The sequence below is a fragment of the Micropterus dolomieu genome, linkage group LG14, assembly GCF_021292245.1.
Source record: "Micropterus dolomieu isolate WLL.071019.BEF.003 ecotype Adirondacks linkage group LG14, ASM2129224v1, whole genome shotgun sequence".
NCBI lineage: Eukaryota > Metazoa > Chordata > Actinopteri > Centrarchiformes > Centrarchidae > Micropterus > Micropterus dolomieu.
In genome coordinates this window covers 13,555,083-13,568,142 of record NC_060163.1, presented here as the reverse complement: position 1 = coordinate 13,568,142, position 13,060 = coordinate 13,555,083, and the positions used below count along the sequence as shown (strand labels likewise).

Here is a 13,060-nt window from a genome sequence, read left to right as displayed (position 1 = left end):
GTTTTTTGTTTCAACAAGTAAATTACTGTAGACAGTGACATAGAAAGGATACTGAAGCAAAGTTTTGCATTTCTGATGTATTCTTGTTACATATAGTTTGAAACAGTCAATAAAATGAAAATGTTATTCTTATTCTATAAAGTAATACTGATTTATGTGAAAAAACAGTTAAACTTCAAAGATAAAAGTTCATCATTTATGTAATGCTCTTTCGTCAGTGTTTTTTTAGGTCTGTGTGTTATGAGTGACAATGTATGTTAACTGCGTGAGAACTGTTGCCAGTGTTTGGTTGAACAAGTTTATTCTGAGACATGTATGAAGTGTTTTGGTGGTTTGAGTGAGTTTCGGAGGTGAGATTAACAGTTTGGCCAAGATGCATGTTGGTAATGCAGACTGTATCAAGAGTTAAAAAAAGCTTCATCCTTCAGTTTTGACCAATACTTGTTAGCAATGGGGAAAAAAACTGCATGTCACCTAACTGGCTGAGTCTCAGGTCTGTGAAGAGTGTAGGAAGTATTTGGGTTGGCTGTTATTTGAGGAGAGGTAAACACGTGTTAACTGTGGAAGACCAGCCATACCGGTTGATACTGCTGCTCTCAGCAGCTCCTGAGCTCATCAACCAGCCCTAACATGCTCACTTATACCATGACCCCAGCTTCTTACAGCTCTTACAGCTGAGCGTGTACAGTAAAGGATATGATTATAAGCCTCCACCATTAAAAATGATAATAACACCATGTGCAATATTTGTACTGGAGCAGGTTCTAGATTATGAAAATACTGTATAGAAAATATTTGTAAGTACATTTATTGTAAAAAAAATCCTCAAATGTATAAAAGATAAAAGGCATTTGATTGGTACACAACATGCAAACATTTTACAAAGAGGCTGTACAAAAATAATTGTACAGGGCCTACAAGTGCCTTCTTCACAAAACTAATTTTAGCACGAAGATATTGGTTAACATGGAATGTTTAAAGAAATTCAGGAGAAACCCTCATACAAAACCTAAAAACAAAATAGCATTTTGAAACTAAACAGTACACAACCATTTGGTGTACTGCTTTATTGGCACACTACAACTACATTCCTATTTTATTACCAGTTAACCTTCTTGGGAGGTATGGATCTTACAGGAAGAACCCTTCAATCCAAAGAGCCTGCCGCTGTTCCTCTTCTTGGCATTAAAACAATGAAAAGCCCCCAATAACAAATGAAAACAGCATGTAAACATTCAAGAAGTACAAAAAAAGCTGCTAAAATACAGATGGACACAGTGAACTCTTGTCCTTGTACAGATAAGGAGCTCAAACCTTCCCCAAAATAGATTTTTTTCTGGAAATCCTGCTTTCTTACAAAATAAAGAAAGGTTTCATTTCAAATGACATATTCCCCAATATAAAAAAACAGCACCTCAAAATTATTGTTGGCTTCTTATTACTTCCTAAGTCATAAGACAAATTAAGTATTCCTATGTTCTTGTAGAACATAATCCATATTTTCTGAACATATGTTTGAAATAATATGGATATATATTTTAATTCTACCATTCCACCTTCTCAATTTCTTTTTTTTTGAGATGTTACCAGACATCAGGTATTGTTCCTTTTTAAAGGTTATGGCTTTTAAATATGAAGGTAAACACACACGCTTTTTCAAAATAGCACACAACGTGATGGTGAAAAACACCCAAACAGCACCAATGCTTAAAACATTTTAAGCATATTGTACCATAAACAAAACATATTGCAAAAAAAGGCAAGATTATTTGAACAGGCTCAAAATGAAAATTGCAAGGCAAACATATTATTAAGGACATGTTAATCATCACTTTGGTCCCATTTACTTTGTTAACTTTAGAATTATTATCTATATGACAGAAACGATATGTATCCCACTGCTGGTTTATCATACCATGTCAGAGACGATGGCTTTGTGAACATTTAGCTTATTTCTTTCCAAGCAAATTCCAATTTCTATTGAGTTAAATGTTAACATTTGATGAGTAAGTTGGCTCTGACTCCTCATAATATGTCTTTAGGTGAGTCGGATACCCAACACCTGCTCCAACTCTTGTCTCCTCTGCTGCACCTGAAACAAAAAAGTGGATGGTGTCAGTGCAAAATAAAACTAAAATATACTGAAACCTCACAATACAATATCTATCGAACATGTGCATTGTTAAGCAGTGCATTAGACTGTAATTCCTTACTCTGTAGTAAACATATCTTCCTACTGCCTCCGGTACCCAGGGCGCCTGGTAGAACTCAGTCCTCCTCTCCTCCTCTGGGTTTCCTGTCACATCTGTCATCAACTGGTGCAAAAGAAAATTATCGTTGAACATGAGGAACCACAATTTCATGAATACGGAAAACAATTCCATTGCCAAATGAAAAAAATAATGTTTTAATGAGAGACACTTACATTGTCAATTTACAAACACATACGTTTAAAGAAGAGGAAGTGAAAAAAGTTTACGTAATATTTAAGTGAGATTTCTACAGTTCAACCACACTGACACATAACACATATTTTGGAATACTTTGACAAGTCTCTTCTTTACACTGTGTAAAAGACAGAGCAGATTATGACATGCTATGAAGACTCCTGTGGAGAAACCAAGCGGCAACCCTCAGGGTTGAAAAATTAAGTGCTGATAACTGCAGTTCAAAGAATGTCCACTTGAGCCCGGCTCCAAAAGCGTGTTGGCCTCCATAGACCACCATGTTAAAATGCTCAACTTTACAGCAGAAATAAAGATGTTTACATGCCTGGTACAAAAGAACTTTTGGTCTCTATTGCTAATTTCCCCCTTCTGTGTGGAGGGAGAATTTTAATGTATCTTACCCATTTAAATTATATTGAAGCTTAAAGTTATGCATAATTAAGAATATGGCCGTTTTGAGTGACAGGTGGGTGCCCTCTCAGGTGGCTAGCCGCTAGGTGGTTTCAGCAACCAGGCTTCATTTGGCCCGCACAATGGGCACGCCTCAGCTCTTCCTCTTAGCTCATTTTTGGATTAGCCAGGGTCAAGCACTGCCCAGATGGTGACGGCATGTGTGTGACACCCACATTGAGATTCAAAAAGGCTCTTAAGAAACCTACGGACAATACGTCCATGTTTTATACAGTGAGAGAAACAGTTACAGTAAGTTAGTGGCAAATGTTTACCTTCAGATCTCTGCTTTGAGACTTGAGCCAGTCTTGAATGAAGTCCTGTGGATTGTTGCTGAAGCTCAGCATAAAGTCTCTCTCAGTCTTCAGCTGGTTGATGTACTCAATTGTCTCATGAATCTGCAGTGAATACAGTAATTGACAGGACAGTTTTTTCCTTTTATTTACAGTATCCTAGATGTAAGTGAGGTGCTTTTTGATTGACTGGCAGGCCTCACCTTCATCTCCAGTGCAGCAATTTCCTGTTGGTTGGTTGTAGAGGAGAGGAAACTGTTCATTTGGCCTTTCAGTGGATCATCCACCTCCACATCAATGTCATAGCATGCTGTCTTCTTCTGATCTGTGGGGTCTACACTGCTCAGAGAAGACAAAACAACACAGAATTCAAGTTGGATTGTAATAAGGGAGGAAGAGAGCTGCAAACATGTAAGAGCAAATAAAGGATTATATAAGCAAATAAAGGATTATATAAGCAAAAATCAACAACAATGATAAATGAGTGCATGATTCATTCAGAGCCCACACATAACAGATGCAACAAACACAGAGAAAGAATTATCCACACTCCCCTACCTAATCATGTGATTGATAATGATGGGGTCAGGGTGTTGCAGCAGGCTGGCCAGTTTCACGGGAATCTCAGAGAACCTCATGCGAGGACAGGCAAAGATCTGAACAACATTTGGTTAGAAAACAGAAGAAGTTTAAAAAAGAAAAAACACTTGATCTCCCCACAAGCGTTAAAACATCAAAAAGCTGCACATCTCAAGTCCCACACAGTCAATACATATCTTAATGACTAATTTGACTACATAATTTTAAAATTTAAGGAACAAATTAGGTAATTGTATGCATACATATATAATATATGTTATAATAATACATGCCGTAAAATTACAAATCATGGTAGGTCCTATGAATGGCACAAATTATGGCACTTCTCTCTCTATCAGGCATATGAATAACTAGTTTTAGGGAACGAATTATACAAAAATAAATAAATCTCCGCACATTTAATAAAATATCGATACAAAATGATTTTCTCAAAGCAGGACTTTGAAATGCATGGTTAGGTGGTGAGCTAGCATTTTGACGCTTGTTGCAACAATTCAATTACCTGTCTGAAATAGCGGTTGCAGTTGATGTACTCCTTCTCATGACTATCCTGCAGCTTGTTGTTCTTGATGTAGAGCCAAAGAGCTTGCATGATGCTGGCCCGCGTCTGTGTGTGCACACCCAGCAGACGAGCCAACCGCGGGTCCAGTTTGTACTGAGGGGGCTGGGAAAAAAAGAAAGTGTAGGTTGAAAAAGCAGCCATCTTGCAAACAGTTGCAAGGCAGTAACTCAGCAAATGGGTGGTACCTGGTGGTCGAGCATGAGCAGAAGGGTGCATTTAACATTCACATCGCCAGGCCTTTTGACCTGGAAACCGTCGGTCTCCTGAGTGGTGGGCATTCTATGCCACTGAAAGATCAAATTAAGTAAAAAGATCAGATTTCTCTCAAGTCCAATTAGAGATAAAACTAAATAATAATAAAAAATGTGTATGTTATACATACATTCAAATAACCCCCTCTCCCACCATTTACTCCTTGTTTACTCCCCTTGCTTGTGGCTTGCATCTGTGATAGCGGACTTACTATCAGATACGTACAAGCAAATGCTCCAAGACAATATTGGTTCGGTGCCAGTTTGCATGGTGCAATAATTAGGTATCTATTAGCATAAATGCTAACTTTCAGCACTGTTGTTTTTGTGTGCGAGACACTCAGTTATGTAAATTGGACTCTTTACCGTGCCAAAGAATGTTTTCTGATGTTAATTTAAAATATGTCATTTATAAAGGGCTGGTTTAACCCTATGTTTGGGGTGATAAGTCAAACATAGTTAAACTAAACATGACTTCCAGATTCAAGAGCTCTTAACAATCCCCCCCTTAACTGTCAGACAAGCTCAGACAGGATTGGTTCCAAAAGATTTAATCATTCCAGCTAAACTCCACTTTATGACCGGGGCTGGTGAACTAATAGCTGTCTCAGGACATTTTCGTGTGCCTAAAATGTTCTGAGGTGGTTGCATCAAATGCCTTTAAAATGACATCATACCTCTACTAAGTGGTTGTCAGGTCCATAGAGCTCCTTATCAAGCTCGATCACCAGGCTTTTGAAGAAAGATGAGAACTTCTTCTTCTGCTTGCCAGGCTATGAATGAAAGAGTGCATAAAGGAGTGTGAAAAGACAGCAACACGATTGCTATCTATCTATGTCTTCTTATTGTGCTGTGTCAGTCGGTGCAGCTGCATTGTTCAGCTCTGACCACATTGGGGGTGGTGAGGAACGAAACTGTAGTCTACTACAAAAAGCTCTTGCTGCACCCCCTCCCTCTCCCAAGCCCTGACAAAGTCGGTTTGCACAACATGACCCATTTCACTCCTTCACTCACATCGCTTTTCTGTTTCCGTTACTCCATGCAAAACTCCTACGCATGCCTAAATCAGTGAGCCTGGGGAAGAAAAATCAGAAATGCTCCTTCATGTGGCCCCAGATGACACAATGAGTGGAGCTGGAAGTGATGGAGGGAGGGGAAGCATGTCAGCTCATGGTATGTAACGGCCAGTGGTTTCAATTCCTCCTTTCAAAAGAGAACATGAGCTTGTGTGTGTGTGTGTGTGTGTGTGTGTGTGTGTGTGTGTGTGTGTGTGTGTGTGTTAGGATTGTGGGGTGGAGTGGGGAGAGCTGTAAACACACATCTGGTTGCGTGGTCTGAGCCAAGGACACAGGCCAACCAGAGCAGAGTGGCTGAAGTTTTCAGAAACACAATAACAGAGGCTGAAATACCAGGAGTCAGACCACACTGGGACGATGGTGAAATAGAGCAACGAGAGTGTTATTCACTTACTTCCTCCAGAAGTTTGCCCTCCACTCTCAGTTCCCACGAGGACACCTTCTCTGCCTCCTCACCCTCAGGCTTGCTGGGTGTGTACGTGTTAGAAATGTAGATCCTGAGCTTGCGTTTTTGCTGCGTCACAGAGATGAACAAGCCGGTATATCAGGAATTCCAGTAAAAAGTAGTAGACTTTTTTTAAATTGCATTTGGTGAGTGGTGGAGACAGCTTTGACAAAACATGGAAGACATTAATCAGCAAATCAAGACAATTTAAAGTTATAATTCTCAAGATATTCATGAACTCAGTCTCTCCTTTTCTTTACTATTTATTTATTTATTGTATATATTTGTTTTTTATCCAAAGCCATTCAGCGTATTTATATTCTGTAATTTCCTCTCTATATATATTAGATATCATTGTTAGTGGCGGAGTCCGCCATTCCCGCACTGTTTTCAGATTGCCTACATAAGCACGAGAGATTCACAGGAAGTGATGCATGTATGGAGTCCAGCACACTGTTTTAATATCATGTCAGCCAACCTGCCTTATCAAGAGTTGTATTCACAGTAAAAGTGAAAAATACGTCAAAAAAAAAAAAACAGTCACAAGCAGTCGCTCAATGAGTGTGCTGTAGCATTTTGTAGCACTTTTCTGTTAACCTCCACAGGTATCGCCAAATCAACCAGGACTGAAATCTTAAGGATTATAACGTCAAACTCGTGATGAGGCAGCACTTCATACAGCCAGAGAGTTATCTCAAAATATCCTTTCATTATCTAAAATTCTGCACTATAATGAAGAGGTACCATAATGGGCTTCTTGATGGCTTCCTGAATCTCCATGCGCTTTCGGGCGATGGTCTGATCCAGTTTCCTCTCAAAGGCCAAGAGATCCATGTAGGCCTGGGACTCTGGGACCAGGTCTCGGATCTAAAGACCCAACAGCAGGACATGAACATTAAGGGAACACAGCCAACTGTAATCAAATTGGATCCTTCCGAACTATTATTCAGGTGGTCAAAATGTTCTTACCCTCTGTGGGAGAACCTTGTCGGCCATCTTACGTCTTTTTGCCCTAAATCACACAGAAAATATAATATCTGATGATTATTAAGATGATTTCCAAAGTATTTGTGTTTATTTTGACAAAAAACAAAACAAAAAAGTAACGTCATGTTAACCATATGCTTTGTTGAAAAAAAAAAAAGGATCCAGTTGGCTAAAAATATTACTTAAACAAGGACACACTGCAGTATGTTGCCTCATTTCCAACTCATTTCCTTTGATTATTAAGTATGTGTGAAAACTTCATAATGAGATAACAAAATCATGGCCAGTGCAATCTCTTCATTAACTCCCCCGAAGGAGCACCTCAGGCTCCCACTTATCATTGCAACTGAATTCATGAAAGACACTTTGTGTCTTTAATTAGATTACACAGTTCTCACTCATTATGACTAAATTTAACTCCCAAGCTCTTTAATGGGAATTTAGAATGTTGCCCCCAGCCCTGTGGCTCACTAATCCTCCCATACTGAGAATTTTGTTACGAGACAAACCTTTAAAGACAAGAGGTTCATTGAGGAAGAAACTGTGCATTTATGAGCGTGGCATCAACAACCAGTCTGAAGACAAAAATACCCACTGGTGTAAGCAAAGGCCAGTCATGGGATACTCCTATCCTCGTGTCCGTGTGATCTGAGCTGTGCTTTTAAAAGTACAGTAACTTTACAAACAGGCCAGCAGAGCGAAAAACACATCCTGGATGAAGAGTGGTGTTGTTGTAGTGTTAATCAGCCACAACAGGCGAAATTAGCTCCTGCGTTTTTATGACTATATGACTAATATGGTGTTGTTATGGTGTTACATTTCCCACTGAATGTAATTATGTTCATTTAGCTTTACAAAGTACATAAACTTAAAAAAAAACAGTCAATTTAATTTTGAGTTGGCTGAGGAAAACGTTACTAGCAAGGTCCTTAAAATAAAAATGTTTGCTGTAAATCGGTGTAGCAAATAAGGAGGAAATACACCCACTTCCATCACCCACTTTCAGAGACATTCCTCTTATAAACAGCAGTCATTTTAAAAATGTCATCATCCTTTTCTGGCAACACCATATCATAAAAAAGCTTGTTTTAGTCAGTCAAAGGCAGAAAATGAGGTTTTGAAAAAAAGGAGCAAATGTTTCAGGGAATATGATGTGCATAAGAGTAAAGAGTAATTTCAATTGGACTCTCACTGTTGTTTATTCACTGTTACTGTAAAAAAGGGGCATTAACTTGTAACAACCTTAATAATTGAATATTAAATCAAATGCTGTACATATCTTTTGTAAATTGAATGTACTGGCTTTGGATTCTTGTCAAAGTGCCTTTCCCTAATTTGGCCCCGGGCGGTCTTGGTCAATCAGCCTTAGCACAATTCCTCTCCCTCTCTTCTCCTCCCCTCCCACAAACACTCTCCCTTCTCCACAGTTTACCCTCGTCTGAGGCCTCCCAGTGCATCTTGCTGTTGCTGCTGCTGCTGCTGCTGTTGTTGATGCTGCTGAAGGAACCGCTTCCTCGAGGCGTCCATGCTTGGAGGCCCCATGCCTGGCCGCATGGACATGTTCCCACCACCATAGGAAGGACCAGGCAGCTGACCCCCCATTGACCCCATTGGGCCCCCCACTCTGTTGGGTGGCATCCCTGAGCGCTAGAGAAAAGGAGGGAAGCTGCAGCTATGATTTCTGGTTCATAAGAATAACATTGTTGTGCACTAAACAAGTTTCTTTCTCCAAACCTGGGCAGTTTTTCCTTTTAAATAAAATTGTGGTTATTAAAAAAAATAATGCTTTGGTAATATTTACTTCCTGCAGTACTGCTTCACAAAAGATGGATTAATGCTCCCAATGTGATGCTGAATTTCAGAGATCAGATTTAAAGCCTCAGTTTGTATTGAGTTCTACCAGGTGTTGAATGATCAAATACACATGTTTCAATCTTTATCTTGTTTTATAAAGCAGTTATAGTCTGAAATAACACACTGAATGGATTCATCAACAATGTATGTACACTGTCCACCTTAACACTACTACTTACTTTTGTTTGGTCTCTTAAAAGCAAATATCTGAACCTATATGTCTCTACCTGACAAACACAAGACAACTGTGATAGTGCATGATGTTAACTAAAGACCACATGAAGCTGCAGATGGTGGCAAAACTGGAATAACATATGCGGGCTTAGCTCTGACAGATGGTGTTAATAAACGTACTTTTGTTTTCAGGCTTACTGACAGGGGGTGAAGGGCAACCACGTGACGTTCTCTTTCACACATGCACTAAACATTGTTCTTGGATTATAATTTTAATTAAACATCAACATATTATTAAGGTACACAATGATATTACACCATAAACGCATATTAGAAATGTTACACTCAATTTCTTGGCGCGGCAGTAAGCAATTACATACCCCTTTTCAAACACGGAAGTGGTGTCCACACCTTGATTTAAGAATAATGGGCTTTAATGTTATTCTTACTTTCACATCTGTGAGGTGACTGTCTTCAACTAGATACTTTTGTTTAAACACACATCTAGGACTGTGTTTACTCTCAAAAGTAGCTCGCACACACTTTAAGAAGCCACAGTAACATTTAGAAGTTACACCAGTCAGATCACGTTACCCTCACCTTCCGTTCAGCCCTAAGCTTTCCTATTTAACAAGGTGAAATTAAGCAGTAAACCAACCTGGGGGTACTGGGGGGAGCTGTTCATGTTGCGGGGGTATCCCGCCGACGGTTGGGGCATGCCTGGGATCCTCATGCCCGCAGCATGCCCAATATTCATGGGGTGCATATTCGGATTCATCGAAGAAGACGTGAAGACTCCTCTTGATGCCATCTTCTAGATCCACAAGTGGTTCAAAGTGACGGAAACTTCTATCAAATTTCCGTCCAAATACAAGTCTGGCAAGCGGCTAAATGAAGTCACCGGTACACGTCCGTAATTAGTTAGCAAGCTAACTACAGCTACTGTTAAAGGGGTCTGGTTCTGAGTTGACAGCAAGCACACTCACTGTCAACAAAAAGCTAGCTAATGTTAACTTAGCTCGTTTGCAACCGTTTCAAGTTCCGGGATTTGCCTCTTCCTCCTAACTTCTTTCTGGACACCAAGTGGTGGCTGTTGTTTGTTACCTCTTCCGCTTGTTAAGACTTAACATCGCTAACTAGCACCTGGTTTCCTTGTGAGGCTAATGAAATACATGACAACGCCTGACTTACCACAAAACTGAGTGTCTAAAGCAATACCAAGTATTCTTGTAACTGGACACACACACACACACACACAATGCAGAATGATGCCTTCATGACAATCCGACAATTTCAGCGCCTGTTAGCAGTTACCCTCGCCTAATCTAACGTTTGCCCTCTTGGCAAAGACACATTAAAAATATCAATAGCCTAAATTTGCGTTTAGGTTGTCATTAAAGCCTGTGTTTTCTGAGGCCTAAAATGTGACATTTATATGCACTGAGGTTTGATGCAACCTTATCCTCCTAATTTTGCCATCAGTGTCACTTTGTTTCTACATCAAAACTGCCAGCCCCAAGATATTTTCTGTCAGATCCCAGCAGTGGTGAAAGAAGAAGATCTTGGGTCTTTTACCACAGTGTAAATATACTGGCTTACCAGTAAAAGTAACATCTTACAATATGAACAGTAGCTATATAATATAAATAATATATAGATGTATTTAGTGTAATGTAGCCTACATAAAATAGCAAAAAAGTAAAAGTACTCATTATGCTGAATGGCCCATTTCAGAATAATATATTTATATGTATATAGTCTATCACTGGGTTTTATATGCATTCATGCATTAAGCTTTGCTTGTGTTGCGGCTGATAAGGTGTACTTAATTTTAACTACTTTATATACTGTCTGGGATCTTAATTCATAACTATACATCATCAGTTATTAGTTGTATTTTGTTTCAATAATCTGAATCTGCAAAATAACTAGTAACAAATGTTGTCAAATAAATGTTGTGGAGTAAAAAGTACAATATTTACCTCTGAAATGTATAAAGTAACATAAAATAAAAATACTCAAGTAAAGTACAAGAACCTCAATCCACCAGTGGATTCCAGTAATTAATAATCACTACCACTTAAATGTAATGAACTGACCTCACAGTGCTGGCGCTGTCCACCTACCACCCTCTGTGTAGCTACTAAACCCAGAAACCCAGACCAGACCAACCTGTATTCTTATGCTGGAACAGTAGGCTATACCCTGGCTCCAGGTTTTCTGTGTGTCACTTAGTTTGTTGTAATTTGATTATTTAGGACTATGTAACATGTGAGCACAATGTAAACTAAACTACTTAAAACTCGGGCCTCTCTAAAAGACATGGGCACAATATTAGACAATAATGCAGGAAATCCCTTTAGGTGATGTTGTCATTTGGTGGTACAAATTACAATGCATTGAACTTTGTTTAAGCAACAGTACCAATACATGTAAAAATAAAATACCCCAAATCAGAGTCCTACATGTAAAATAATACTTGATCTTGATAGAAATGACCCCTGAATTAATTGATGTACTCTAACTGATATTATTATACATTACATGAGTACTGTGAATCTGATGAATCAAGCAAGTAAGCAGCATTTTACTGTTGTTGCTTGTAAAGGTGAAGCTAATTTTAGCTACTTTATATAGGCTACTGTAGCTCTAATGCATTGTCATTTATTTGTCATAGTTTGTGTTGAGTAGTAACTGCTGTTGGATAGATATCTCTCTGATATGTAGTGCAGTAGAGGTATAAAATATTATAAAATGAAAATACTGAAGTAAAGCACCTCAAAACTGTACTTACACAGCACAGTACTTCAGTAAATGTACTTTCATTTTCATTTTTTATTTTCCATCACTGGTTCCATCACACTGTTAAAGTAAGGATTGGTGTTGTCAAATGTAGAAATTCTTTAGATAATACTGTGCATAGTGTATGATTTATTTTAGATGAGTTATTTTTCTGCATGTCTAATAGCTTGCATCAAGAAGCCCCACGTTTAAGGTTTCCAACCAGCCTCATGGCCTAAACAGGCAACTTTACCAAATCTCAGATGTCTGCGTTTAGGAGGAGCACGTGAAGGCAGCATAACTAGCTCTCCTGGCAGTTTTCAGTTCTGGGAACTCAATGCAGAACCCTTTGATTAAAATCTCCAACTGTGGGGACTTTGTTGTGTTTACCATTTCTCAGTATTCTAAGAATTAGATCCACAACAGTTCATCACTGAAAACAACTTCCACAAAGCAACATTTAGTGTCTCATGCAATAGGTATCACCAAAACTAAAACATGTCTAGACCCTTTCATTTGATCAACAGCCTCCCCTGTTGGTCATTTGATATCTACTTGTAAGTAATAATAATAATAATAATAATAATAATAATCTTTATTTGTAGAGCACCTTTCAAAAACAAGTTACAAAGTGCTTCAACAAGTGCAAAGACAACAATACAATACCCAAAAGACAACAATACAAGCAAGAAAACATTGAAAATACCAAAATACACATTTAAGATAAATATAAAATAAGTAAAATAGAATAAAATAAAAGGGATAAAATAAAGTCAAATAAGATCGGGAAAGGCTCTCCTATAAAAGTATGTTTTAAGAAGGGACTTAAAAGAGTTCACTGACTCAGCCGACCTGATTTCCTCGGGCAGGCTGTTCCAGAGCCTCGGGGCCCTGACAGCAAACGCTCTGTCCCCTTTAGTTTTCAGTCGAGACTCTGGAACAGACAACAGACCTCTGCCCGAGGATCTCAAGGTGCGTGCTGGTGCGTATGAGACTAAAAGGTCAGAAATATAACAAGGCGAGAGGCCATGAAGAGTTTTAAAAGTGATCAATAGAATTTTAAAGTCAATTCTAAAACATACTGGGAGCCAGTGTAATGAAGTTAAAATAGGAGTAATGTGGTCATATTTCTTTGTTCTG

At 38.7% G+C, this 13,060-nt stretch overlaps 1 protein-coding gene across 2 annotated transcripts; it reads right to left on the bottom strand.

Moving 5' to 3' along the window:
• Positions 1-792: 792 nt before the first annotated feature.
• smarcd2 (SWI/SNF related, matrix associated, actin dependent regulator of chromatin, subfamily d, member 2) lies at positions 793-10,399 on the bottom strand. 2 transcript variants are annotated; one of them, XM_046069540.1, is made up of 13 exons: positions 9,798-10,384; positions 8,544-8,758; positions 7,094-7,136; positions 6,869-6,991; positions 6,074-6,193; positions 5,281-5,376; positions 4,538-4,639; positions 4,293-4,454; positions 3,749-3,846; positions 3,394-3,529; positions 3,173-3,295; positions 2,214-2,315; positions 793-2,092 (listed from the first exon to the last, which is right to left on the bottom strand). In XM_046069540.1, exons 1-13 carry the CDS (start codon positions 9,948-9,950, stop codon positions 2,039-2,041), a joined length of 1,527 nt encoding a protein of 508 aa, XP_045925496.1. In that variant the 5' UTR covers positions 9,951-10,384; the 3' UTR covers positions 793-2,038. The 2 variants fall into 2 exon arrangements, with proteins under 2 accessions (XP_045925496.1, XP_045925497.1); XM_046069541.1 differs by lacking the exons at positions 4,538-4,639; positions 5,281-5,376 and having other exon boundaries at positions 9,798-10,399.
• Positions 10,400-13,060: the final 2,661 nt, after the last annotated feature.